This window comes from Styela clava, chromosome 10 (genome assembly GCF_964204865.1).
Source record: "Styela clava chromosome 10, kaStyClav1.hap1.2, whole genome shotgun sequence".
NCBI classification, from domain to species: Eukaryota; Metazoa; Chordata; class Ascidiacea; order Stolidobranchia; family Styelidae; genus Styela; species Styela clava.
The window spans coordinates 10,673,445-10,700,280 of NC_135259.1; the positions used below are offsets into that span (position 1 = coordinate 10,673,445).

A 26,836-nucleotide genomic window follows, 5' to 3' on the forward strand; every position below is an offset into this window, starting at 1 on the left:
AGCAGAACACCAAATCACCAAATCATACCAAAAATGTGGCAAAAATATTTGAAACCACTAAAACAAATAACTAACTCTCGTGTAACCTGATTTCTAAACTTGAGTTGGAGTCCAGCCTAACTTACAAACATGATTAACACAAGTAATTCGCCCTAAGGATGTAGACAGCGTGTGCCACCGAAGCCGGAACATATCGCTATTTTACGCAAAAACGCTGGTGCAGGCGATTTGTTCCGATTCTGGGATATTCGTTCCTACCAAAGTCAAGAAATAATGCGTCATTAGATAATAATTAGTATTATTTTAGTAATTGGGTATGTGTAAAAATGTTTGATTATTAAATTACGTCGAGGTATGTGTTGTGCGTATGTGTGCATATTGTGCGTGTGTGTTTTACCGATAGTGCAATGGCAGTTGCGGAATACTTTCCCTCTATTCATTATCATGACTAGTTAACGCCTGGTAAACGTGTAATCAATAGAAAATGATATGAACTTCCTATGGCAAAAAAATCAAGATCTTCATGGGAATGGTTAGTATTATCGAAAGATTGGAATAGGGGACACATTGATTGAGAATTGAAAGGCTGACTGTGAAGTGAAGACGTCAGTGTCTGCACAAGGCATCACGAGGTGAGTTATATTTAAAATCTGGGGAATCAATTTACTGTATATCAGATTTTTGTGGGATACTAATTATAGAACACTGAGAGTTGTATTTGATTACAAAAGAACCTGACCCTCATAAAAACTACAAAACACATTTTCTATAGTGTATGTACAGAAATTCTTATATATATATATATTGTTATAACTCCTTTATTCAGATTTAAAGACAATAATAATCGTAATAAAAAAACGAGTGAAATGGCTATGTCCGGATTTCTTCATTTATCTGCTGCATATTATACTTCCATACCATGTTTCATATTAAAAAAGGGACGCGATTTTTATTTCATTATTGTGCGGAAAATTGACAAAGTTATAGTCAAGAGAGCTTGAATACATTATATTCCATTAACATAAGACATGATATGCCAGTGAGTTTCGACCAAAGAATGCTCTGCGCCACGTTTAAAGAGAAAGTTTTGCGGCAATTAATATAACAAGAATAAGAGCCGCAGCCATAACGACAAGCATAGCAGGCGAATCAACCTCTTCTGATGTTGACTCAATTTTAATTGATGTTCCAGTAATTGAGTCTTCTTCCCTGAGTGAACACACATTCTTCTCTTTAAATGGTTCATACTTTGGAACCACGATGTCTTGCATGTAACCCTGTAAAAAACAAACATTTCGATGTATGCTTTTAAGGTAGGAAGTTGAATATTATCCCGTCATAATATATTTGTGATAAAACAGGTGAACTTAGTCTAATTCTAAGATCAGTACACCTGAAAACTAACTGACTTCTGCATTATATCACTATCACTTCCAGGCGTCAAATATATATTTCGATAAAAGTTTTATTAAAAACAATTCAAGGCTAGTCAAAATCTTGCCGTAGTCATTATCCTATTTCTATAGAGATTTTCAAATATATATTCAAAACGTAAATATTATACCAATAACAGTTTCTGCCTGTATGTGCAAAATGGTCTCCTTTTCGATTCAGCCATGTACTTCTCCGCGAATTTTCTTTTCTCATCGGTCCATTCAACCTTAAAATAAAGTACATGAATAGAAATTTTATTTACATGACAGATATTAGAAATATACTACCTCAACATTGACAGTTATTACTTATAATTAATATTTACCGTTGCATAGATAATATATCTGATTTACACCAACTAAGCCATTTTGCATATGACTTACTTTGTTCAAAACCATTGTAGCCAAAACATCCATAACTTCAACCGGCCTCTCTTGTGCCTCCTTTGCAATACGGTCACCTTCCTCTTTAGTTACGGACTCTCCAAGTCCCCAAACCAGACTGACAAAGGATTCCTCGGTTTCTGAATAATATTGTGTATTATACATAGTTTAAATCCATTTGTGGTGCAAATTTTTTCATTTTTTTCAAGTTGGTGGGCTAGTATTTAACATACAGATACGTAACCACCTCAACTGGAATAATATTTCACAGTGTGACGATGCGAAATCTTGGGTAGTTAAGCGGAAGAGGCAAGATAAACAGATGTATGCGATATTTATCAAAACAGAAGAAAAACAACGCTACAATTTGTACCAAGACTATTCTATGACAGAAAATTTTTGGATAATAAACTAAAAGTGTAGGAAATAGACCGATAATTTATATTCAATGAGCATACGCTATATGTAAACATGTTTGTCGTAAGGAAAACGTTTTAGATTGAAAAACGAAAAATTCAAATATGATATTTAAAATACATAATAAATGTATCATAAATATATATATAATCGTCAAAACAGGTAAAAACGAACTCATCTCACCCATAACTGGAACGCGAGAATCGCAGAAATCCAGTTTTAGTGCGGGGTAATGGAACACGAATGATGTACACATTTCGTTCCTTGTTCCCAAGCCGCCCTGAAAAGAAACAGTAAATAAAAAAGAAATAACGAAACATATTTCATTTTAAAGTAACTCATACTTTCCAAAATACTGTCTACATTGAACTCATGTTAGATAACTAAGATTAATTTGTCGTGCTCCATTTACGCAATAAAATTGAATTTCAAGTCAATATTTACATTTTATGCTTCGTCTTGACTGATATGTTTTAACTGTAATCGTATGTTGTAATTATACCCCAGGATCTAAGTGGGAATTTCCGGCATTTCAATCTAATTATATATATACTGTATATATAATGCAATTAATTGACTTTCTCGAAACCTATTACATAAATAACAAACCGTGGTAACATTGGTTTTTCCAACCGTATCGTAGTCACACTGCATTATGAAAGAATCGCCTTTACGTATCTTCACATCCATGAATTGAGATTCTTGATAATCAAAGTCGTAATGATCATCTTTTGCAATAGGCTCCAATTCCTTTTTGCCTCTGCAGGTTTAGAATCACTTGTGAGATGGCGTTTGAGTATGGATAAAATTTAGTATATATATGGTATGTTTTTTACGGCTTCACTAATTATCGTTATGTGTTTTCAACGTATACTTCCAAAGCATGATACCTGAAATGTCTCAACTTCATGGATTTTGCTGTAAGGTGGCCGTGTAGTGTCACAGAAAACACTGTCGTTTCTTCAACGTCTGTACCATCGAATCCCTGTGTAAAAGTTTAAAATCTAATAAAAATTCTGTGTATATGTATATATATATATATAATTCTTTTTTTTTTTGGATAAATGTTATTTATAAATTTAAAAAAACAGCTTTTTTAATTACTGCCACATTAGAATCCGTGTACAAACCTGTGAAAAGCATTCGTTAGAACAATAACCGTTGATTTTGAACCTTTCGGCATTCGGAGGGACAAATATGCCCTGGATCGATTGTGATATTGTAAGTAATCCGGCATCATATTTTCGAAGATTTTCTGTGTAGTAAAAGCGAACTCCCGAACTGTCGATAATATCTGAAATCATCAAGCATATTTATAAATAAGTTTAATGCTGCTTTAAATGTAATTGCGGTGTACAGTGTGAACGATGATATATTATCCTGATTTCAAATAATAAAAATATATGATTTTGCTCACGCCAATATGCTTCGTTACGAATATAGGACTCAATATTTCAGGTTTTAAATGTAATATTGATATTTTTAATTTGTCCGATTCTTTCTTACCAGGCTCCAAATCCGGATTATCATAATGGGTTTCTAGCAAAACGTATTTTGGCCCATCTTTTCCTCCGATCGGATATCCGGCCTCGATTGGAAAACGGAAATTAGACATTCCTACAGCCCAACCAGCGAACATTTTTGAACAGCCGGCCCAAAATGGATTCATTTCTGAGAAGCATTCCAGATCTTTTCCGAGCTTTGACTGATCCTGAAAGTCGGAATGAGGTATTTTGATTTTATTTTGTTATACGAAGTGGATTTTTAATGTGCAGGTGGTAAAAAGTGGAAAATCTCCGATAAATTACTTCATTTTTTCAAAACTCAGTTTGAAAAGCGAGCTTCGAGCTAATTGCGACACAGACCACAAAGCATTTACTCAACTACGAAATGAATATTTATTTCACGCCAAATTTTTGTGTAGTATATTTTTGTGATATTGAGAATTAACGATAACCGGCTTTTCCGCACCTGTATAATTTAATTCTCTTTTCATACGCAAGTCTTACCTGCTGTCTTATCAAGATACTTTACTGAAAAAAATAAAATAGAAATACAAACCCTAAAGTCTTCACATAAAAACACGACCAAATGATGAACATTCTTTTCATTTCCTGGTGTAATGACGATGTCAAACTGGGAAATAGATAAATATAAATTTGGACTAGTATATTCAAAAATGACGTAACCGGGATGTACTTCTCCTGGGTAGCTTTTTGAACTACTTCTAATATACCATGGTAAAGTTGGCTACTCACTCATTGAATACATCCCTAGAGTTACAGTCTTTCAATTCAGATTCCAAAATAAGGTTTACAACTATCCTTTTCCAAAGTAATTCTTCTTACCCCAATTACATGATGAACTTCCGGTTCCTCTGGTATTTTAAATAATTTGCATAGATAGAATGTATCAAGATTCGGAATTCGAAAATTTGTTGGTCGAATATCAAACTGCTTGTATTCCTCCTCGGCAATGTCTGTTTGGAATTCAGCAATATACACTAGGTTATATTGGCACTGCGATACATTTGGTGGTCGTTATGAACTTGTCTCAAGTTTGAGAAGATTATTGGATAGTTGATGAATTGCCCTAATTTATATATTATTGCCAAAATTTCCTCTGTGAAAAAGTACTAGTTAAAATGTTTTACTCAAATATATTCAGAGTAATGAAGTACAGTACAATATGAATACGATGAAGCATTGCCCAAATATATGACATCGCTAATCGATACGGCAAGGCCTTATGGCACTGAGGAGACATCGCCTTACAAGCGTAACGAAGCGATGAGGCGGGAATAAAGAATAAAGCGTTTTTTTATTATTTGAGTAAAACAGCAAAGTTTCGGGGTAAAATGAAATAGCCGCTTCCACAGGTTTCAGAGAAAATTTGAAAATGAAAAAGTGGTGGTAGCTTTCTAGAATAGGAAATTTGAAATGGTTTTGTTCATTATTTACGGAGAAAATCGATAATTACCAACAACAAGACAGCCACTTCAACAACAACATGAGGAGCAGAAACAATTTAGAAAAGCCAACCCTATATCCAGTTTGTGGCCAGATTTACATTTTGGATACAAGATCAAAGATAATTAAACTTATTCGTGTCGACTAAAATGAATAGGTGTAGAAGAGAAAAATCCATGTATAAAACTACCGTTCTTATCAATCTGTATAACAGCGTTGACCAGTTTCAAACTCTTTGCCCCTGAAATTAAATAAAGATCATCATTTGAAAAAAATAAATATATACCTATATATGTTCCAATATTAGAAGTATTGAAAGTCGTTGCTGAGCTAGTTTCTAATCCATTTCAAAACGATTTAGCAATGGGGTCCGGAGTGCTATATTAATTATTCTATACAGATATATCATAATTTATTGGGAGTTTTAAAAAAAAACAAGGATTGCACTAACCTCTGTTTCTCATGTGATAATTAGACCGGACAGGCTGCATTCCAACAATATCGTTTCCACCGTACGCCCAAATTACTCGATAAGTTCCTTCCTATAGTAGTGAATTATATTTAGAAAAGGACGATTTTATAACGTTCTCAACTATTCCTCACCATGAAACATGGCCTCCGTAAAATAGACAGTCAACCTGTGCTGGCTTATGGGAATGGAAATCTTTCCGATTTGTCATATTCTATCAATTTGACTATACCCAGGATGTGTCATAGCCCATCCATAGACTGAAAATTTCGAACCGACCCAACGATAGATATGGTAAAAAATGAAAAAAAAAAATGGAGAGGCTATAAAAAATTAAAAACTCTGTCATTGTTGACGTAATGAGAAATCTTTTGAAAAAAGTAACTACAAATATAAATGATGTTATTTTTGTTGAAATCAGTGATACGCGCATGTTTCATTTTTGGTGTTATAGTTGGATATTGGATTTATGGTCTGTATTTATTAACTACTACATTATAACCATACAAGTTTTGACTGGGTCTAACTAAAAGTACTTTACATACACCAATGATCTTGTCATCATCATCACACGTGATTCGTTTCCTGATGACGGTTGCCATGGTGTGTGTTCCATTCTCCCAACTTTCAAGCAATTTGACATCTTGTTGTTCGTCAACATCAGGTATGCCATTTTTATCCGAGTGACAGTCCTATTTAGTAAGATTAATAATAGTTAAAAACAGGTAACGTAAACTCGTTTTATAGTTTAATGTTTCGTTAACTTCATAACAAAAATACTAGCAAGATATAAATGTAATTTACCAATATGTATGGTTCGTTGTCCAACTTTCCCGCGATAATTAAATCAGCTCCGGACATAGAAGATGTCTGCGAAAAACCTATTCCTATCCAACCCGTCGTAGGAGCAATAAACTAAAAACATAAAAAAGTAAGAAAATCAAATAAATAGAAAGAGAGCACAAAAAGAATTGAGGAAATGCGGTATCACGGAAGGGAGATGCAGCAAAAATCATTAGGAAGTAGAAAACTTACTTGCATTGAAATATTCTCCTCGTCAAAATTCCATTTCAAATGCACAGTTTCATCAGCATCGAGCCAAATACTATAGGGAAAATTCTCATCGATTACACCAAGATGCACTTCATCAATATTTGCTTTCGATACGGGGGTGGTTGGTTGCGTCGTAGTGGGCATGGTTGCTGTCAAACGAAACGCCGTTAGTTTACAAAAATATTGAAAAAAAGTTTCGATGAAGAAATAAAACTTTACCATCCGTTTCTGGTTTTATTCCAAGAGTGTTCAATAATCGATAGCCTGAAAATGCATAAAAATAGTTTTATAGTAATTTACAGTCATGTTAATGTTACAGTCATTTCTATTCCTATTTCTAGATGATTTAGACTTTGGAGGCTCAATTTTTTATAACTTTGGTGTTGAAGTGCGTGCTATATTAAATTGCAAATATATTTGCATTCTTAATATTTTGTTTCTTAATTTATTTGCAAAGTTGCTTGTCTGTATCACGTGTATTTATAATAATAATTTACCATTTTTACTTTCACTGCTAATTACTTCACAACTAATATGAAAATCAATGGAGGACTTCTAATGAAAAATACCTTCAAGTATAGTTTTTAGTGATTAAATCAAAGGTGAATTTTTAACGATGAAAAATGACATTACCTCTGTTCGTCCAATGATAATCTTCACTTAATATTTCTTCTGTTTTGTCTTTATCACCAAAAGCCCAAAGGAAGTTATTGTCTCCTTTCTAAATTATATTTTGAATTATTTTGCTTATTAACATAACATGCTTCAGTGGCGTTTTCACAAAAAAGGAAATATCCCGCAAGGTAATGTGAATAAGATGAAAAAGGGCCTTTTATGTTCAGCATATTGCAAAGCTCCCATTTTTAACTCGTTCCGAAAAAAAAAACGTACATTCACATTTTTCTATTCAGTTAAGTTATTAATATTATTTAAACTCAAAGTTTATTTAATTTCAAATATGCGTGGATGTAAACATAAAAACACTTTACAAATATCTCGTTGTCTTTTGTTGTATCTTCAGATTTAAGTGGTCGTTTAATTTTCATATAGGTTGTTCCATTTTCAGCGCTGTCAAGTATTGTCACATCTTGATCGAAATCTATTTGCACCATTCCCGTCATTTCAGAGTATGCATCCTGTGAGAATGATTATATAAATAAATTATGTATGTATATTCACAAATTGTATAAACAAACATATACAATGACCAAGATTTAGGATACCCGTTTTTTTGATCAACTCATTTAACAAATGAAAAACGTTCTTCGCTGGCTCTCGCATTAAATAAAGGAAATTCCATGAACTACAAAAAAATCAATTCTATATTGATACCGTTTCGGGTACAATTTGAAAAATATAGCAACTATTGACGTTAAAATGTGATTAATCCATGTTTTTACCCAGGCGTACGGTTTTCCATCCTTTATGCCCATTATGATGAGATCTGCTTTTTGCATCGTTTTTGTCTCTGAAAATCCAATTCCGACCCATCCCAAAGTTGGCGCAGAGACCTTGAAAAATAGTTATTACAAATCTTCTATCCGTGACGTTAGATTTATATTGTAATGAAAAAGTAAGTGATTTGTTAACCACGGGGTTATAGTGTGAAAATGCCCAAATGAGTGAGCAGACATAACGTGAAATACATTTTGTAATTTAATCACGTAATACAAAACATATGTCTTTATTTCAGATAAAAGTTTGTAAGTATTGCCCAAACATTTTATTTATCTTTATAAAACAAAGATAAAAAAAAAAAGTATAAATATGTCAGTTTTATATAAATTACTGGAGCTCCACCCTATACTCATGCCTGTTTGAATTCTGCTTCCTCTTAGATATTTGCAGGTATATAAAATGCGCGAGATTCATTAGCGCAATGTAACAAACATTTTTGAATTAAATTGTATGGTAAGGCAAAGGCTGTAATTACCACGAGTCTATAGGCTGACAACTTAATGTTACGTTAGTACTCGTAAACGCTGGATAGCTTGCTGCAAATTAAGAAGAAAAGTGTTTTGAAATTAATATAAAATGTAAGAGTCCAGAGTCACTTTTAATTACTTTGCCTCCGGCTGCATACTTATCGCCGTATCAATCAGAACGTAAAACACGATAAACAATATTGTTTTATTTTTCGGAAGATGTGATAGCTTTCTAAGAACGTGCCTCCGAAGCTTTCAGATAGCCCATGGCACATTCTCTCACATTATTCATTACATGCGACTTATCACACGTTGTCTTAAAACAGGGCCCTGTCCTCATGGCGTTGAGCAAATATAAAGTTTCGGCACACAACCCACAAGTGGTATACATTATGGCGGAATATATTTGACCCGTTGATCGCTGCATGTTTTCTTTTTCAAAATTTAATTAGTTTTTTCTCGAAAACTAGTGGCCATCTCACTTCGCTTTTCGAGATGCGGATTGAATTAAAATTTACAATTTTTTTGAGTAGGCATCAGCTGCAAAATGTATGTACACAAACAATTTTAGACTGTTGATAAAAAAGTGAACTAAGATCAATTTCTTGACAAAGCACAATAAAAGACGATACAGCGTACTTTCACTTACTTCAAATATTATATCTTCGCCATCAAACTCCCAACCAACTGTAAAATCTTTTTCCATAACTTCTGAAAACTTCAATTTTGCTTCACTTACGACAGTAAGCAATAACAAAGACGCTGAAGCTAGCAACATGGCCGTAATTTTCATTGTATTATTTATACCTGTGTAAGAATAATACAATTACTGTTTTAAAGTACCCTCAAGCCAAAATAATCGAGACAGTTTCCTAAATCGATAGAGAAATAGTGCTTCAATCACGATAAAAGGTAGGAATCAAGAATAAACATCTACGAAACCCATTTGTCATATGATCTATGACGTAGGTGCTTTCAAACAATTATATATAAAGTGCACCACAAACTTATAATAGCAATCTTCTGACAAAAATAGGCTAAAGCGATTCAGTGATATGTCATTTTTTAAGCATATAAGATGCGCTTGCAGACAGCGAGACAAGCCTTTCACTATTCAATGTGGCCATTTCCGCAAATCGCACGGTATTCAAAAGCAAACTTAATCTAACACGAATAATTCCCTACTGTCGTGACAAGGCATTATTGCGCGAAGTTTCTTTAATATGAGATGCTCAATCTCAGATTACTTTAAAATTAAATTACCTCAGAAAGCAATCAACAAACATAAGAGAAAAAAAATTGTATAGTTTTTTGCTGAAATTTGAATAAAAATCCTTTATATGTAGAAAAGTTACGCAATTTGTTGTAATTTGATACGTATTAACATCGCCGCAGGCCTATTAGCAAAAGTGCTGGGTCACTCTCAATATTACACCATTGCGTCGCAACCAAACGAAGTAGGAGTACAATAAACATCGTCGGTATTTGTCGATCTTTTCCATTCATAATACGATGGTGCTCACTTTCCTTTCACCGACTGATTTATTCATTTTAGTGCAATTGCTATTCTGGCATCTATTTTCAAAGATTATTTTGGAATACGTGTAACGAAGATTTGACTTAGACTTTAAATATATAAATGAATCATCCTAGATAAAACCCATTATCATTGTTTGCTATCGTCATATCGTGATGTTATCTCCAGGAAAACGATGTTAAAACGACCTCATCTAATATAGATAACTGGATTTGTTCAGTATACAATCTGTTTGTTTTTTTCGTCCTTAATATTACCTTCGTCTACTTACAGAGCAGAGAACAAAAATGCCAGTATCAGTGATTGTTTTTCCTTTTAACAATTTATTTCGCTGTTCCACTTGGCTATACGATGTCCATATTAAATTGCTTCCAGACAAAAATGTACCAGACGATACGATTACTTCAGGTGCGTGAAAAAGGATTAGATAAATGAATAGGTAATTATCGGAAACGCCCATTTTAACGCGAAGGCAATTGGAAGGTGCGAATTATTGAACAGAGTATTTAAGTGACGTGTTTAATCGCGTTAAAACTGATTGAATTTTCTGAGTAATTATATATTCACAAACAACTAATTGTTGCATATTCCTATTATTTGAGACCCCCCCATCAGTATATGAGATGAGATATAGTTGTGTACAATAACAAGTGAGCAACGCTCAAATATATGGCAACGTGGACCAGAGCGAAGCATTCCCTACCTTTGACGTTACCGGTACCATACTCTCAAAAACTTCCGAGTTTTTAGTCGCCAGAATTTTCAGAGTCATCCGTCGCGCTTGACGGATTAAAAACCGTGTTTCCATAATTAAAAGTAATAGATCTCAATTTTGGATGAAATATTAGATCTCATAACGTCAGGCCAATAACCGAATTGCGTAAGTCATTTTTGGCGGTTTTGAGTTTTTTATAAAATAGGTATTTATGTAATGCTGCGCACCTGTCTGTTAACTCAGATTTTATTTTAAGAATTACGAAACCCATAAATATGAAGATTTTGTCTGATATGCAAATTTGTTCAATTGTTTCGTCATAAGGAATTATCATTGTTAACGCATGGTTATTGTGACGTCACAAGGACAAAATAACCTCGGCGAAGGATTTTCAAGTTTTTGCATCTCAGATTCTAGCTCAGCGCTTATAAATTTGAATTTATACTACAGTATAGGAAGGCGTGCACTTGTGATATTCACTGTCTGAGTCCAATCTTAGTCTTATTTCGGTGAGTGTGCAGAGCGTGTTATATTGATGGAATATATATTTTTAAACACAAAAAATAATGTAATTGAAACAGATTAGCTATTTTGAGGATTAGACATCGTAGATACTAAGAATTACATTCGTTTTTGAATTGTTTGGTTTTCAGGACTGGTCCATATAGTCAAGTCGCAAAATTGCGTATGTCCCCAAGTCATAGACACATTTCTGCCTAGGTCACAGTGCGCCATTATAACGTCACATAACTGCGTCATACAAATTAACTTAAAACCGGCTACGATCAATAACTTGAACTATGACAAATTATTGACTCTCAATGGCATAGCAATATCATTAGGAAGTTTTTTACATTTTTTATCAAAACTGCTAAAAATGACTTACGCAATTCGGTTATTAGCGTGACGATAAGATTCATAGAAAATTTAGGAATAAATAAAAGTAATCGCATTCTGGCAAAAAAATCAATTTTTAACTACTGAAAATTTCAAAGCAATTGGTTCAGTATTCGAAGAGAAAAGCGACTTTATCATGACGAGAGAGAAGAATATCAACAAGAACAGAAACATAATATCAAAACGATCAATAGGTCTACACACGTGTCCAATAATATATTCTTGATTGAATATTTTTTGATGAAAGATTTCAGATTCGTTCAAAAATTATAAATTGTATCATTGATTATTTATGTAGGTCGATGTTTGGGGTAAAGGCCTGTGAAATGCCTAATAAAAACATGTCCAGGTTAAAATTTTTGTGTAAGTGGCATCATTTCACTTTCTGCTGTAATATTCGGTCTATTCGGACCAAACGATCTCCAAGCTATCACACAGTGGAACATACCATGACATATTTATTGTGCGTCTAAAACAAACAAAAAAAATCTACCCAGAGTGTCATAAATACGGAGATTATGTTGAGAACATCATGAGAACTGGAAGTATTCCATATTCTATTAAAATAGATGGTATTTATTTAGAAAATCATCCCATTTCCTCATTTTGTTGTGGCTATATAAGTAGTAGAACAAGTTATATGAGTATAAGCATTTGCATACATTAGATCTGGGGTCGCCAACCTACAATATATGGACCAGGTGAAGTTCGCCAGGGCAGGACATCCGTCCCTGGACATATTTGTAACTATAAAAGCGGAAAAGTTTTCTTGTTTTGCATAATATCTGTTATTTTGAGTGCGTGCGTCTTAGTTTCTTTCTTCTTTGTAAACGACCACTTTTATATATTATCACCGTATGCACATCAGATATCTATGATATCGCGTATGTGAAAATAAACTTAGATTCAAGTGCCAACGGATGCAAACGTACGATGTGCAAATATCGGGCCACGTTAACAACCCGCCGCTGCATTCCGTGTCACTTATTAATAATAGTCCGGCAGAATCGGGCCTATTGTTTTGGGACATAACGTATTTTTTATTGTTTAGATATAATGTATATGACATATATAATGATACCCAGGTGGTTGTGGAGTATATAATGTTGAGCAATTTTTTTTAAGTGGATTTAAAGTAATCGGTCCAAGATGACGCACATCTTGAACCCTGCCCTGGTAAACATACAATGTTCAGGTTGTGCGCCATCTTGGTACGAATACTTCAGGAGCGCCTTTTCGTTAAAAACAATTATTTCACAACTACATGGTTTAGTTTTGCATACATAGTAACATTGAATCTCCTTACAATGTCAGAAATTCAATTTTAGTAGAATAAATGGTAGTTTATTTCACTAATACAAGCCAAGATCCATCGACAGCATCTAGCCACTTTCTATTGCGCTCTTCAAACTACATTTGCGTTGCCGCGCGCATTTCGTTTTCCTAGTTTAAGCTTAGGGACTTGGGAAATATTTTATTAGTTGAATTGGATTGGAATATTTGACTTCGTCTTTCACTCCGAACAAGGCCATGTAAAACCATCTACTGGTATCTAAAGATGTGTAACGTGTTTTCTTTTGGAAGAACCGCAACCTTTGAACCTGCGAAACCTAGATGTGCACGTGTTATGCCAACATAGTTGAGTCAAACGTTTTGAATACTAGTACATCACACACATTTTCCTGTGTGCTTCGGTTGTACGTAGTAACGCGCACATGCATCAAATTCCACTTGATTTTTGAGCTATAAGGTTTTTGACGAGCTTTTGTGTATGATTTCATTCCATAGAATTTGTATGCTGTTCTAAAGAATACTAGTTTCAGCTTTTTCATTCATTCAAACCGCGTGTTGAAAGTAACTTTTGTAATATTGCGTGTTGGTTTCCAACATCCTTAAATCGGTGATGCCAGTAAATCTTTAATACAAAAAGACCAGTAACATCTGCAATAAAAACAGCAGTACCCACTCAAATGACAGCTGGGGGATGGATACTCTTACTATCTGCTCCATCGCGTGCTTCTTACAGTCTTACCAGTTTACATGAGTGCCAATTGGTATCTAAGCTCAGCCAGAGACAAAAAGTTTCGGACTGCAGTTGGCGTGACGAAATGTTTTTGAATATATATTCTACAATAAGATTATTTGATTGCATACTACTGAAAGTTCCGCCTTATATGTCTTTTCTCATTGCACTATTCCTTTACTGATATTCGATAATATGACGCTCATTTGACATAGTTCTTAAAGTGTGTAGATGGGTATAATCTTTTCCACGCTGTTTAGATGGGAATGCGCGAATATATATAAGAATTGCTAATATTGGTTTGCAATGCGATGAAATTCCATCTTGGCATTTCTGCCTCTCGCAATTGCTGCGTATACTTATCGGGGAAGTTCTGTGGCGTGGTTATCAAATGAAAAAAAAAACATGGGAGTATTTTTTCTACTTCTCTACTACTATCAAACCTTGACATTTTGTGAAAACGTTTTTCCATGCAACCTTTTTTTTAAACATTCCTAACAACCACAATTGATTCTGTTATTAAACTTCCGGAACAAACACATAAAATCATCAACAGATGCATATCACCAAGTAGATATTGCTGAATTAATCTTTGTTTTACCATTTTTCATGTAATTCTTTTTGGTAAGCCTGTTATCTATCGTAAATACAGCACATTTGACAATGTTGTAGTGTGACTATTTTGGCCTCACATTTTTGATATTTGTAGTTAGAGCTCTTGGGGCTCTGCCAAAAAAGTTACATACAAAATATTGGTTGTAAATTGCAAAACATGATCATGTTGTTGGAATAACTTGGCATTTTACCACCCGTATATCATTCATTGTTGAGAATATTAATAAAATCATAAAATTTAAAAATCCGTTTCCGTGAAATTTTTGTTGTAGCTGCTTCTAACAAAGAAATTCATGTGACCAAGCCTCATTGCACTGTATCCGACACTAATAAATAGGACACCCAGTATGATACAATAAGAATAACAAGGGCATGAATACAAATCAGCTGATATAAGAGAGTATTGCACCATCATTGGCAAAACTTTCTCTCGGTCAAAGTTCTTAATACAAACAAACAAATAAATAAACGAGAGCAAGTCTAAACATGTTTATCGGGACCAGAATAACTAAAACTAATAGGTTAATCACTAAAGTTAACTTTCTGCCTGTAACAATGACAACAGGCAAGAGAAGCAAGGTCGCCTCTTTTAGTTTATGACAGGGTTCCTTAAAAGGGACCCCGTCCTCCTTGGAGGCCGCTGATCGGTTGGTTATCTGGGAGCACGAACAAACAGATGGAAATGCGAATATATAATAACAAGAGAGCTATGCTCAAATATATGGACAAAATAAAAAGTAATAGCCTTCTGGAGAAAATTTTTATCTTTAACCACTGAAAATTTCAAAGCAATTGGTCCAGTATTCGAAGAGAAAAGCGACTTTTTAAAAACGTGTCAAAGAACAAGAACAACAACAACAACAACATAATATTGAAGCGATCGTTATGTCCACTACTTGTCCAACAATGTATTTTTATAGAAGAGAAAAAGCAAAAGTGCTGAGAGTCTTTGGTAGTTTGAAAAGCATTGGCATGGAACATAAGAATGAACTACATTCTTTCCCAGGGATATACTATAAAATATAGCAAATTTCTCATTCTTGTTCTCGTGATATCACTATCTTTCACTGCGTCGTCGTGATTATCCCGCTGCATAACAATTCTCGCTAACAAATAATTGACTGTTCTCCACCGGGTGTATATCCACTTGAACCACTGGCGACTGCATTAGCAGGCTTGTATTGTTAATTGCAACAAAAACGGGTATTTTGAAATAGTACTCTTTATTTTACGCGTATGTTTCGACAGTATTTCCATATACTGTATATGGGTCGCTACCCAAAGCTGGGCTCAACAAATGCCTAAAAGTTATTGATTTTATTTCCTATTAAATTTGGTGATTGCGTAGTTTGTGCACCAAGATTGCGCACAACCTGAACATAGTATTGTAACAGATTATGGTTCAGGTTGTGCGTCATTATGATGCACAGGTTTGACGAAAAACACTAATGCAAATATCGAGCCGTAAAAAAATTGCTCAAGGCTGCAAACTCCACGCCGATGTAGAAATGATGGGCAATGACCCCAAGATGAATAATCACAAATTAAAAAAAAACTTTATGTCTGAAATCAAACTTGGGCCAAAAAGGTCCCCTTATCTGTTCATAAAACATAGCGAGAGAATGTTTTTATTCTGGAAATAAGTCGGCTCAGGCATATGAATCATATATATCTCGTAAAATTGTATTTTCCTTTGCGATTAGCTCGTAAAACTTAGTAATTTTCTTTTCGGTCAGCTCGCAAACTTGTCAACATCCCTGATTTTGATCAGTTCCCTTGGTATCGGCCCTCACATAATAACACGTTTGGGTTAGATGTTTTCAATGCCGATGAACCCACGTCCCTTGGCGAGTTCGGATCAATGGAGATTGCTCTCATTTTCTTCCGAACTTTTGCCTTTCTTGTCCTAGTAAAATGTATGTACTTTCGCGTCAGGGATCGCGTCGCCAACCTAGTTTGTAGTATGGATTCTACGTTTTTTGCTCGCGTTACATGCTATAGTGTTTTGTTACTAGAATAGTCATTATATGCTGGCGCAGTTCACATCTGGCCGTACGCTGATGCTAAGCCACTTTCTGTAACGATAACCCCTTCACTGCCTTGCATTACTCCCTGCGAGTAAGTCTTTTGGTATCTGACGCAAAGTTGTTTCTGTGAAGCATTCTGCAGTTGCTCCCATGGGTGGAAACCTTCGCTCGCAAATGAGCATTACCCAAGTCTGCAGTGGGTTACCAAGACGCACTGTATTTTCTCTCTTCTTTCTCTTTTTTTTGTCTTTTAGCGTAGCGTGCATTTTGTTCTTTGTTTTGTCTGGCGACATAGTATGTGTGGCCCACGCGCCTGTTTCATTTGACGTAAAGGACATTTCCATTCAGAATGCGCGAGGAAGACCATCGGAGGTAAAAACTATTTGAAATCCTGATAAGTGATTCAGCCATCTTTGTATCATTATTGGGTTTTTCGAGTTCTCTTTCATTCTCTTTAGTGGGCCAAATACTCCCGTATTGTCTGTTTTGATAATGAATGGTATTGCGTACAGAATAGACTGCCACTTATCCACCGACTTGTTCAACAATTTTAAACCTTTGTACATGAGTCATACGCTCTTGCCGCTGGAGTGATCCATTTCTGGCTGAGGTTCCTTCCCCTTTACTGTTTGGAACTGGATTGCACCAAACCAATTTTCCGAAGCATTTGTCTCGATGTATAACGGGAATTTCTGATAGACATGGTATAATATTCTTGTGTTGTTCAATTGACTTTGTGCGATTTTATATTCTTCCACTGATTTATTAGTCCACATTACTGGCGTTACCCTACCACGCGTGGCAGGTACTTTCTTAGAGCGTCGAACTTCGCCAGTTTCAGGCTTAGCGCAGCAGGGATATGACCTGATATACACCATAAGGATTCAATCCAGCATCTAATTTCGTATATATTCCGAGGTGGAGCCAACGTATATGTAATCCTTCTACAGCTATTCCGAGGAAGGCGTTTGATACTTCTGTCACATCGCAATGAAAATAGGCTTTCTTTATGCCAAGAAGCGTTAGCACTTCCCTTTCCTGGGCCATTTGCGGGGGTGGTATTTCAATCGGTTTAATTGCAGCATTAAAGTTTGAAGATTTTGTACGACCCTCCAAGATTATTGCCAGCTTGCTTTAGTCGCTTATTCATCTTCTAGGGCGCTACAAATATCGCTAGTTTCCTTTATGAAAACACCGTCTCTATTACTCCGAGGTCCAAGAAATATTTCACGGCTCCTTCGAGTGCTTGGCCCTTTCCCTTCAGGTTGTACAGTCCCGAGACAAAATGTTTTACTGCCGACTTCTTTAACTCTATGTGTCCAGCTTTTGCGGCGATGATAAGTGACCCTTTAGGTCTTCTAATTCCCTGGCATAGGGGCCATTTACTTGCCCGTCCATCCTTCTTCCGAGATTATGGTATTTTCAGGTTAATTAAGTTCTGATTGGCATAGACTTCTTTTGCAAGGGCTATCGCCTCAGCGCCCAACCTTTGCCATTCTTCTCTTACTTTGTTTGGCGTGCCTTCTTTCAATATATAATTTCTTATTAGTTCGTACGTCGTAACTTGTCTATTTGGTTTAAGCATGACGGATGATTTTCCTGCACTCCGTGAGTCACTCTTAGGTTCCCCGACTGTCATTGCCAAATCACTCATGCACGACGATGAGTTATTCATTTCTGTGGTTATCGATTGCAAGACTTGCACCTGTCCCAGTCATCCGAGTCCAAATTAGAGGAATCTCTTTCCACGTGACAAAAGGAACTTCAAGCCCATCCATATTTACTATCATTAGTAAATTTACTTGGCAACATTCTCCTATGCCCTTTAGGTTCATAGTAAGGGGTCGGCGGTTTTCCCAACTTGGATTATTTTGCTATTTTCATTGTCATTAATTTCGGTACAGCTGAAAATATGGCTCCATTTTTTCATCCCCTAAATACATTAGTTCCCCCCCACCACCCTTTCACAAAAATACCAATAAAATTTATGTCATCAGAGTTTTTCGGCCTCCCCAAAAAGCTGAAAAGAGGCAGGTTTTCATAGTTCATAATATTTAAACATTAAACATTCACAGGGTAAAGTTTTTTCGGGAAGTTGATGTACCGGTCCCATCAACTTCCGTACTAGTTTTCCGCCAAATCCAGGCCTTGCTTCATCTTGGATAAAGTTAATCGGGGCTGTTGCTGCATTGATTGTAGCTCGAGTTAGTTGCGAGTTCCAGTGCGACCTCTTTCACCAATGGGTTCTATCCCGGGTTTTTGGTCTGTACCCGAAATATCTCTCACACAGGCTAGCTCTTTCCTCTAATGTTGGGGCCCTTGGGAGTCAAGGTACTTATTCAACTAATTTACATCGCGTAACCAAACCATCAGCGGATGGCAACCGTTTAGGAATCGGGACCACTTTTCCTCGCATTCTTGTAATAAATTATCAGCAATTTTCTCATTCTTGGCTTTATTACCCATTCTTCCTTATCATTTTTGTTCAATGCTATATTATTGATCCATAGCATTGATTTTACCATGCATGTTAGTCGCGATGTACCCAGGTGCCTTGCACAGGTAACACACTGATAGTGATTGACCGTTACTCGGTATGATGTACAGCCCAAGCGCTGCGAAAATGTTTGGTTGCGCTAAAAAATCATTTCGCCCACCTTCTTCATTTGCTAACACTGCGAGAGGTTGTTTCATGATCAGTCAATTGATGCTGTCGTGACCCTTGTTGCTGAGGATATGTTCGTGGCGATGTTTGCTGTGAGCATTATTGTGGTGGCGTACTCTGTGGAGATGATCGCGATGGCTTAATTCGCCCTCTCTCTCCTCTCTGGGTTTGAGACATTTTCCACGGTCTCTCTTTCTTTTTTGCTTGCCTTGTTATGGGCGCTATTGTCCGCTGAGTCGACAATTCGCTATTTACAGGGTACGAATGGTTCAGATATCCTTGCAGCGATGGGTGTATATTATATACATTCACCGGTGGGGGTGTGTATGCCGGTTGCGACACGAGCATCGTTGCTATTAGCGAGTTGACCGAGGCGTTCGGATATCTTCCTCGCCTGTTCGTTGCCCCTACGGCTTGGTTATCCAACAACTCGAAAATTCCAAAATTTTGTGGCAACCTTTCTCCAAGTATAACGTTTTTTGAACCAAATAAACACCATTTTTTATAAATGAATTTGTAAGTATGACATATAAACATACAATACTGGAGTCTTCCACGTGAGGACTGGTATTCTAGACTGGCGAGTCGGTTCTTCGGTGATGCTTCAGTAGCCTTGTTCCTAATCAATACTTATTTCATTAGTTAATCAGGATGGGAAACGACTAAGGCTACTTGCAGTTTGCGTTTCCCCTAAGTGCTGTCTTTCCACGGCGTTCCTTTGACGTAGTGCATTCTTTGTCCTGTCCCTTTTGCAGACATACAGAAACAAATTCCGATGTTCACCGGTCCCGTCGACAAAGGTCCTCGCCCTTGTATGTCAATCTTTGTCTACACCAACTCGAGCCTCAGAACGACCCGATTCTGCCTATCTTATTTACTTTAATGGTTTAAACCTTAATACAACCAAATACTCCAATATTAGTTTGGTATACAAATATATACAAAACACAATTTAACCAAACTAATATACACATTTAATATATTAGACCGTTGTCTACAAAACATTTTATAACACCAGCTTGATCTCAGAAATAATATATTTATCATTCAATATTCTCAATATATACTAATCACATAATACTTTGACAAATGTCATGTTATGAAATATTCGATATACATTGGAATATCATTACACACGCGAAAGATATTCGGCATATGATGTAAAATACTGTAACAAAATCACATTGTTCATCGATGTTAGTATTACCATATAAAACACAAGACCTAACGTAGGGTGCTTGTGCAAAATCAACCATAGACCTTCAAGGATTTTAAATCGGTGTAAATTTCCCATTATAAACACCTAATATGGTGCGTTGGACTTGTGAAAATGTAATCTGACATGGCCATTGCTCCCAAAACAATCCCAATGGTGCCTCCTTTTTTCAAGTGTTTTTTTCTGCATCGTTATTTACCCGTATATAGGTATGTATACAACTTAGAACTTACTGGTAACTACATTCGGGTTCTTTTCATTATTTTTTAAAATGCTGGGGGACAATTGTTTAAAGACACTTATGTCGATAACATTCAGCAACAGACACCTCGATTTACAATGAAATAAACCATAAGTTAGTTGCCAACATTTATATTATAAACAGGACGATAACACTGGCCACGCATGTTTAGTGCCCAAGGTTTCTAAGCTGATTTAGGTTAATTTAGGGGTGGTGAGTACGAAAATTATACTAGTTTTCTCTCATCAGGTCAAATTGTTGAAATATTTGCTATTTTATAACTTTTTGGTGCTTGGGTTGTGTGTGCACCAAGATGACGCACAATCTGAATCTTTACCTGATACACGTACTATGTTCAGGTTGTGCGCCAACTTGGTACACATTCTACTCAAGCGCCCCCTTTTTACCTTAAAATTAAGGGGATTTCTATATCCATTTCAGCGTTATAATTGCAAGTATAGGTTTTAATTAGGTTTTAATTGCAAGTATAGGTTTTATTGCCATACGATTATGACATCACCCACCTTAAAAGTAAAAGTCAAATTTGCTATATAAAGAGATAAAGTGGACACCGTGTAGCAAATAAGCCTGCCGATTGTTGCATATTTTGTTAAGTAAGACATGAAATAAACAAGCTGCTATGTTTTGCTTCAGTTGCAGATGTTTGGAGCAAAAATTAAGCATGGCTACATCTCTTCTCCAAGGCGACATTGTTTAAACAATTTGAATTTATTTTGCTATATTGCGGAGAATATACATTGCAATCCAACAGAAAAAGGATCAGTAAATTTGTGAAGTGTGCTTATCTTGCCTACTTCAATGTTATGCTGGGTGATCAGGATAAGGTATGGGCACCACATATTGTATGCAAGCAATGTGTTGAGCATCTTCCATAGTGAACAAAAATGGATAGAAAGTCACTCTGTTTTGGTATTTTAATGGTCTTGAAAAATTATTTTGATGACTGCTACATCTGTGCAGTAAACACGAGGGTAATCAATAGGAAGAACGGTAGATCGTTAGTTTATTCAAACCTCGAGTCTGCAATTAGACTAATTCCACAATACAATGAAATTCCTTTTCCAGTGTTTGAAGGCTTGCTCGAATTGGAATTGCCTGGCTCTGAAGAAGACTAAACCTCCGTTTTGTCCACTGATAGTAGTGAATGCGCTGTTTCAGACGTCGGTTTTTATTCTTTTTCACTGCCATAGTATTTTTCTCGTGGATAACTGAATGATCTGACTAGAGATTTCAACTTTTCCAAAGAATCTCCTGAATTTCCAGTTCCAAGACTCTCATAACCTTCTATAGAAAACGCCTTATTGAATTTTGTCATATTTCACTCAGGAAAAAGACATAGTATATTGCAACGACGTTGCCGGCTTGCTGCGGCAGCTTGGTGTCCAAAATTGAAGCCTTTTTATAAACAAATCCAAAAAAAGTTTAAAATGCGTTTTTCTTCACAATTCTGGCTCCTCCTTGGGTTGAGCGTTACAAAATTGTGTTTTCTCCTCTTACATAAAGCTTGGCAGTTTGTGAATGCTCTTGAGAAAGATGGCGATTGTTTCAAATATATTTGCAGGAAATTTTCAAGTCTAGCCGCAGAAAAATTAAAAGCTGGAATTTTTGATGGACCCCAGATTCGAAAGTTAATTATTGATGCAACTTTCTGTAATTTTATGAATGCATGAACGGCGTTTACAAATGTAGTAAATTTTTTTGAGGGGAAATTAGAGGCGCCCAACGACAAAGACTTTGTTGAAAAACTACTCACGAGTCTCCGTCAACTTGGTGCAAATATAAGCATCAAGTTGCATATTTTGCACAGCCATCTTGCCTGTTTTCCAGAAAACTTGTTGGTCTATTAAGCGCGATGATGCCGGGGCCTCCCATTCTGGAAAATCAGCGAAACGTCAATTTATAGTTGATGGCATCTATTAGTTAGCATTTATTACAACAATTATTTACTAATTGTAAATATTTTGGTGAGATTCCATAAATAAGTTCAATGCATTTACAGAAAAATGTTGTTTTCTTCAATTTGTTTATCTTTATGGTAGCTATCGGTCATCCTGCAGAGAGTTGTATACCATAAAAGAAAAACTAGACCTGATAGAGAAAAAGTAACAGCATTTCTGGAATCAGCGCCCTCAAATTTGCTGAAAATGGTTAAAACATCTTAGGCTCCATAAAATTTTTTTTCGTCGGCTAGTGTAATATATGTTGCACACATCAGCCATTTTGTTTTCGCCTCGTGGCCGCCATTTTGTTCTTAGGTCTGGTTATATTAGGAATTTTCAACTGTTCCATTTTACAATTATTTATGGGTTTTAATGTACAAGTTGACTTTTTATATAAACTTCTGTTTTGTGTGGGTTATTTGCAAAACTTACTAATTTTGTAGTGACAAATTTCACGATAATGATAGTGCAACAATAGAAGTATTTCTTAAATTCTTCGATGATTTAGTCTTTGAACCAGTGATGGTGAAGAAACAAATAGGTCCGCTCAACAACATGTACAATGCCACATCAAGTATGGCAATATGGACTGATACCATAATGGAAGAAATGAAAACATTTTCGAGGCTTACTCTGCTTATAGGTCTCATACAATACCCGAAGAAAAAAAAGTATTGGAAAAAAGATCCACGTTAGTATCATCTCATTTCCCACCAAGTTGGCATGAGCTACAACAGATTTGCCTTCCTACTGAGAAATTGGCACGTAGCAAATAACCTCAACGCTCAACAAAGTGATCGATTGCATAAAGTTGCAAAGTTTTTACAGTTGTTCATTTCAAATATCAATCGATTTATGTGCTTACAGGTAAAATACCAGTGAATGAAACTATGATCTCTCACAACAAGAACAGCAAGTGTCGGACAAAGGCCTAAAAAAATTCTCATGCTCCAAGCCAAATCCTCAAAAGAACAGATGAAAAAATCTCCAGGAAGATATGCCATCGCTATTATGAAAACGATTTACATGAGAACTATTGATGTGGACCCTGACATTGGGTTGATATTTTGCATTCAAAACTTTCGTTTGTATGTTTTTTCCTCATGATTGTATGTGCCAATGTGGAACATTCGATTTGTGCAGTGCATGTAGATATGATAAAATGCAAATGCTTCACACGTTCTGAGCAATAAATTTCTTTTCTATGATAAGGTCTAACGTTTTCTGTGCTGTTTAAAAAACTGGCTTTTTTGCATCACATGCGATGCACCGACGTCAGAGCAGTATGTCATGTGTATCACATTTAATGCATCCCTTAAAATAAGTCCATCTTTAAAAGATATTATCTATGCAACATCAAATCAACAACTACTCTTGTTGAATTTTTTTTTTAATATATATTGAATGAGGAAATTTCTTTCTGATATCAAATTGAAGGGACCGATGAGAAAAGAAAACTTGCGGGGAAGTACAAGAGTGAATCGAAAAAACGCGTAATTTATTCATACGTGAAGAATTGTTGGTAGGTATATTTAATTTCGATTATATATTTGAAAATTTTAATAAAGAATATATATAATAAGGAATACGGCAAGATATTTGCCGTTCGTGAATTGTGCTAAATATGTCTATACTCTATATGTTTTAGTATAAAAACTTAAATCGCTATAGTGATAGCGTTTATTCTACTATAATTCAAAATTGAGATTGCTTAAGGATTGGACTGGTCCTCCATACACATCCTCCGTTTTATTACAAAAGAGTCTATGCGTTACTATAACACACTTAATTTTTATTTTGTTTTGGTGATACACACAAGATATCGCGATTCCGAAATATGAACCATTCAAAAAAAAAAAAAGATGTGTGCTTACTGAATGAAAAAAACTTAAATAATGGAACATCACCTAGAATTGAGTCAACCAATATCAATTCACCTGTAATATTTGTTGTTATAGCTGACTCTGTATTTATTGTTACATCATTTGCGGCGGAATTTTCTTTGTAATTGTACCCTGGAGCATGTTAATGTTTCCGAGTTGTCTCGAGCAACTTTGTCATTCTATATTGCATTTTTCAAACTCTTTGTTTTGGGACTTATTTAGGAATTTGTTCTGGGACTTATTTAACGAACTATAGAACATGTTACGAATATGACACGGCGAGAAAAACATGTTATACAGGTGATTGATGATGGAAACTTGGCATAACTAGTTCACTCACTTTTAAAGTATTAACTTCAAACCTGATAAAAAGAATTAAAACAATAAGAGTGCATAGTATATCCACTACACAGAGAGTTCTTTTGTGCTTTTTGGTACAAGATATTTTTGTACATGGGTAAATTGTTTTCCAAGATTTGTAATCTAATTCACCCTAAGATATTTTTACTGCAAATAGGTTTGCTATATAGTCATTGATGTTTTCACTCCACATTCACGGAAGCCCCCTTTTGATTTCATATACTACCATATCGGAGGGTTCAAACACATAGGTAGATCCGAAAAGGTGAATATTTTTGGGCAGTAATAATCGGAAAAGCCATTTCTTTTCCGTGGAGTTTGAGACTAAGTGATTCCAAATGATGCATATTATCAGTCAGAAAAGTTGTACGTGATATGACTGATAAGTCATCTTGCACTAGTGCAATTCTACTCTACGAAGCGTTTGAGAAAATTTCTCAGACATTGACGCCTCACTTTCACATGCATTACCATGTCAATATATGAACTTTCAAACTTATCAACCAATGAACGAATCCGTCTGTGTTTCAATGCGTGAGCAATAGTAAAATTACCTGTTCGTTTCACAGAATCCCTTGTCACTTCGATCTGCACAATTGCTCTAGATCAGTGTTTCTTCATCTGGGTTCGATCGAACAGCTGGCGTACGGTATATCAGTTCCAGGGCTTCGATGAAAATCATATGAAACAGTTGTATATATATCTTAAAACATTTTTATTAACCACACTACTAATAATGCTAAAAAAGCTATTTGTTGTATTAGGAAAAAATAAAAACTAGATTGTCAGATGCTTGCTGATGATCGAATTAATCTTCTCTGTTCATTGTCTCGATGTTTTACAAGTAAAAACACGTTGCATTCTCACATGTTTCCATCCCCGATAAAAATATTCCCAACCAATTCTCATTAATTGAAGAATTAAATGAATATGAAATCAAAATAACACGAACTAATCGCAAATGAAATGGACAAGGATATGAGCTAACTGCACGGCCGCATGGAAATTAACAATGAACAAATGTTTTATTTCATTCATCAGTATTCTTATATAGATAAAAATTGTAAAAGCTCATAGCTTTTGAAAAAAAAAAATACATCTTGTATCCTGTTAACAGATGCCGAATCGAATGCTGAGATAAAGGTTAAACAACTGGCGGTGTTAGGAGTGCTATCCAGTATAACGGACGGTATAAAATTTCTGCGAGACAAAAGGTTATTAGCAAGTCATATGCATTGTTCAAAGTGCAAGAGAGTTATGACTGAAGAGATTACGAAAACAAATAAATTAGATGTTGTGAGATGGCGTTGCAGGCAAAATGACTGTAGAAATACTGCAGTCATTCGAACGAATTCATTTTTAAAAAGGAGTAAAATTGATTTAATGAATTTGATAATATTAATTTACTGCCGAGCTATAGACATACCGCAACGATAGATATCTTACGAACCGATGTACGCCCGCGCATTGTAGTCGATTGGCTACATTTTTGTACAAAATATTGATAAGTTCGACCGAATTGATAAGAGAATTTAAACGAATCGTAGAACCGAGTTTAGTTGTGGCCATCGACAGCTAATCGAAAAAGAAATTTGGTTATTTGGAGGAATATGTAGACGAACAAAAGAATTATTCATTGAACTAGTGCCGAAAACAGGTGGAACAAAAGCCACAATGGAAGATTTGATAAAGTCAAATAGTGAGCCCGGTACGAAATATGGAGCGATTGTTTTGCCTTCTATTGCGATATAGTAAAAATGGGACTAGGGTATAAACATCGGACGGTAAATAATAGCAAAATGTACATTACCGATGAAGGCGTCCAAACTAATGAAATTGAAAACAATTAATCAAATGGCAGAGAAAAGTCCAAGTGAATGCATGGGGTAAAAATGGCGATGATTGTCCTTACCTAGATGAGTAGCAGTGGAGGCGAAAGTATCCTTACCATACACATTTCATGAAGATATTTGAAGCAATATCAGTGGATCTTAAATATAACGTAAATGACTTGAGCAGTCAATAAGACGTTCATGCTATACAAAG

At 35.5% G+C, this 26,836-nt stretch overlaps 2 protein-coding genes across 3 annotated transcripts in view; both read right to left on the reverse strand.

The window, feature by feature from the left end:
- LOC120338145 (uncharacterized) overlaps window positions 1-20,038 on the reverse strand; it is a 76,325-nt gene extending 56,287 nt beyond the window's left edge. Inside the window, exon 1 of the mRNA XM_078117522.1 lies at window positions 20,023-20,038. The gene's annotated coding sequence lies outside the window, so the exon portion shown is untranslated. The remainder of the gene's footprint in view (window positions 1-20,022) is intronic.
- Window positions 779-10,564, reverse strand: LOC120338125 (DBH-like monooxygenase protein 1 homolog). 2 transcript variants are annotated; one of them, XM_039406061.2, is made up of 21 exons: window positions 10,445-10,564; window positions 9,300-9,457; window positions 8,126-8,236; window positions 7,715-7,861; window positions 7,359-7,446; window positions 6,945-6,989; window positions 6,708-6,874; window positions 6,477-6,587; window positions 6,218-6,364; window positions 5,655-5,745; window positions 5,394-5,444; window positions 4,583-4,713; window positions 4,296-4,370; window positions 3,741-3,945; window positions 3,365-3,528; window positions 3,125-3,219; window positions 2,844-2,994; window positions 2,418-2,514; window positions 1,818-1,957; window positions 1,565-1,660; window positions 779-1,277 (listed from the first exon to the last, which is right to left on the reverse strand). In XM_039406061.2, exons 2-21 carry the CDS (start codon window positions 9,441-9,443, stop codon window positions 1,074-1,076), a joined length of 2,460 nt encoding a protein of 819 aa, XP_039261995.2. In that variant the 5' UTR covers window positions 9,444-9,457; window positions 10,445-10,564; the 3' UTR covers window positions 779-1,073. The 2 variants fall into 2 exon arrangements, with proteins under 2 accessions (XP_039261995.2, XP_039261997.2); XM_039406063.2 differs by having other exon boundaries at window positions 10,459-10,561.
- Window positions 20,039-26,836: the final 6,798 nt, after the last annotated feature.

What these genes read in the sequence shown, in the direction of transcription:
- LOC120338125 (XM_039406061.2), bottom strand. Translation starts at nt 9,443, where the DNA reads ATGAAAATTACGGCCATGTTGCTAGCTTCAGCGTCTTTGTTATTGCTT. An exon ending in TATACAGATTGATAAGAACG is followed by an intron (nt 4,714 to 5,393) that starts GTAGTTTTATAC and finishes AATTCCAAACAG; the next exon opens with ACATTGCCGAGGAGGAATAC. An exon ending in TTTTATGTGAAGACTTTAGG is followed by an intron (nt 3,946 to 4,295) that starts GTTTGTATTTCT and finishes TCCGACTTTCAG; the next exon opens with GATCAGTCAAAGCTCGGAAA.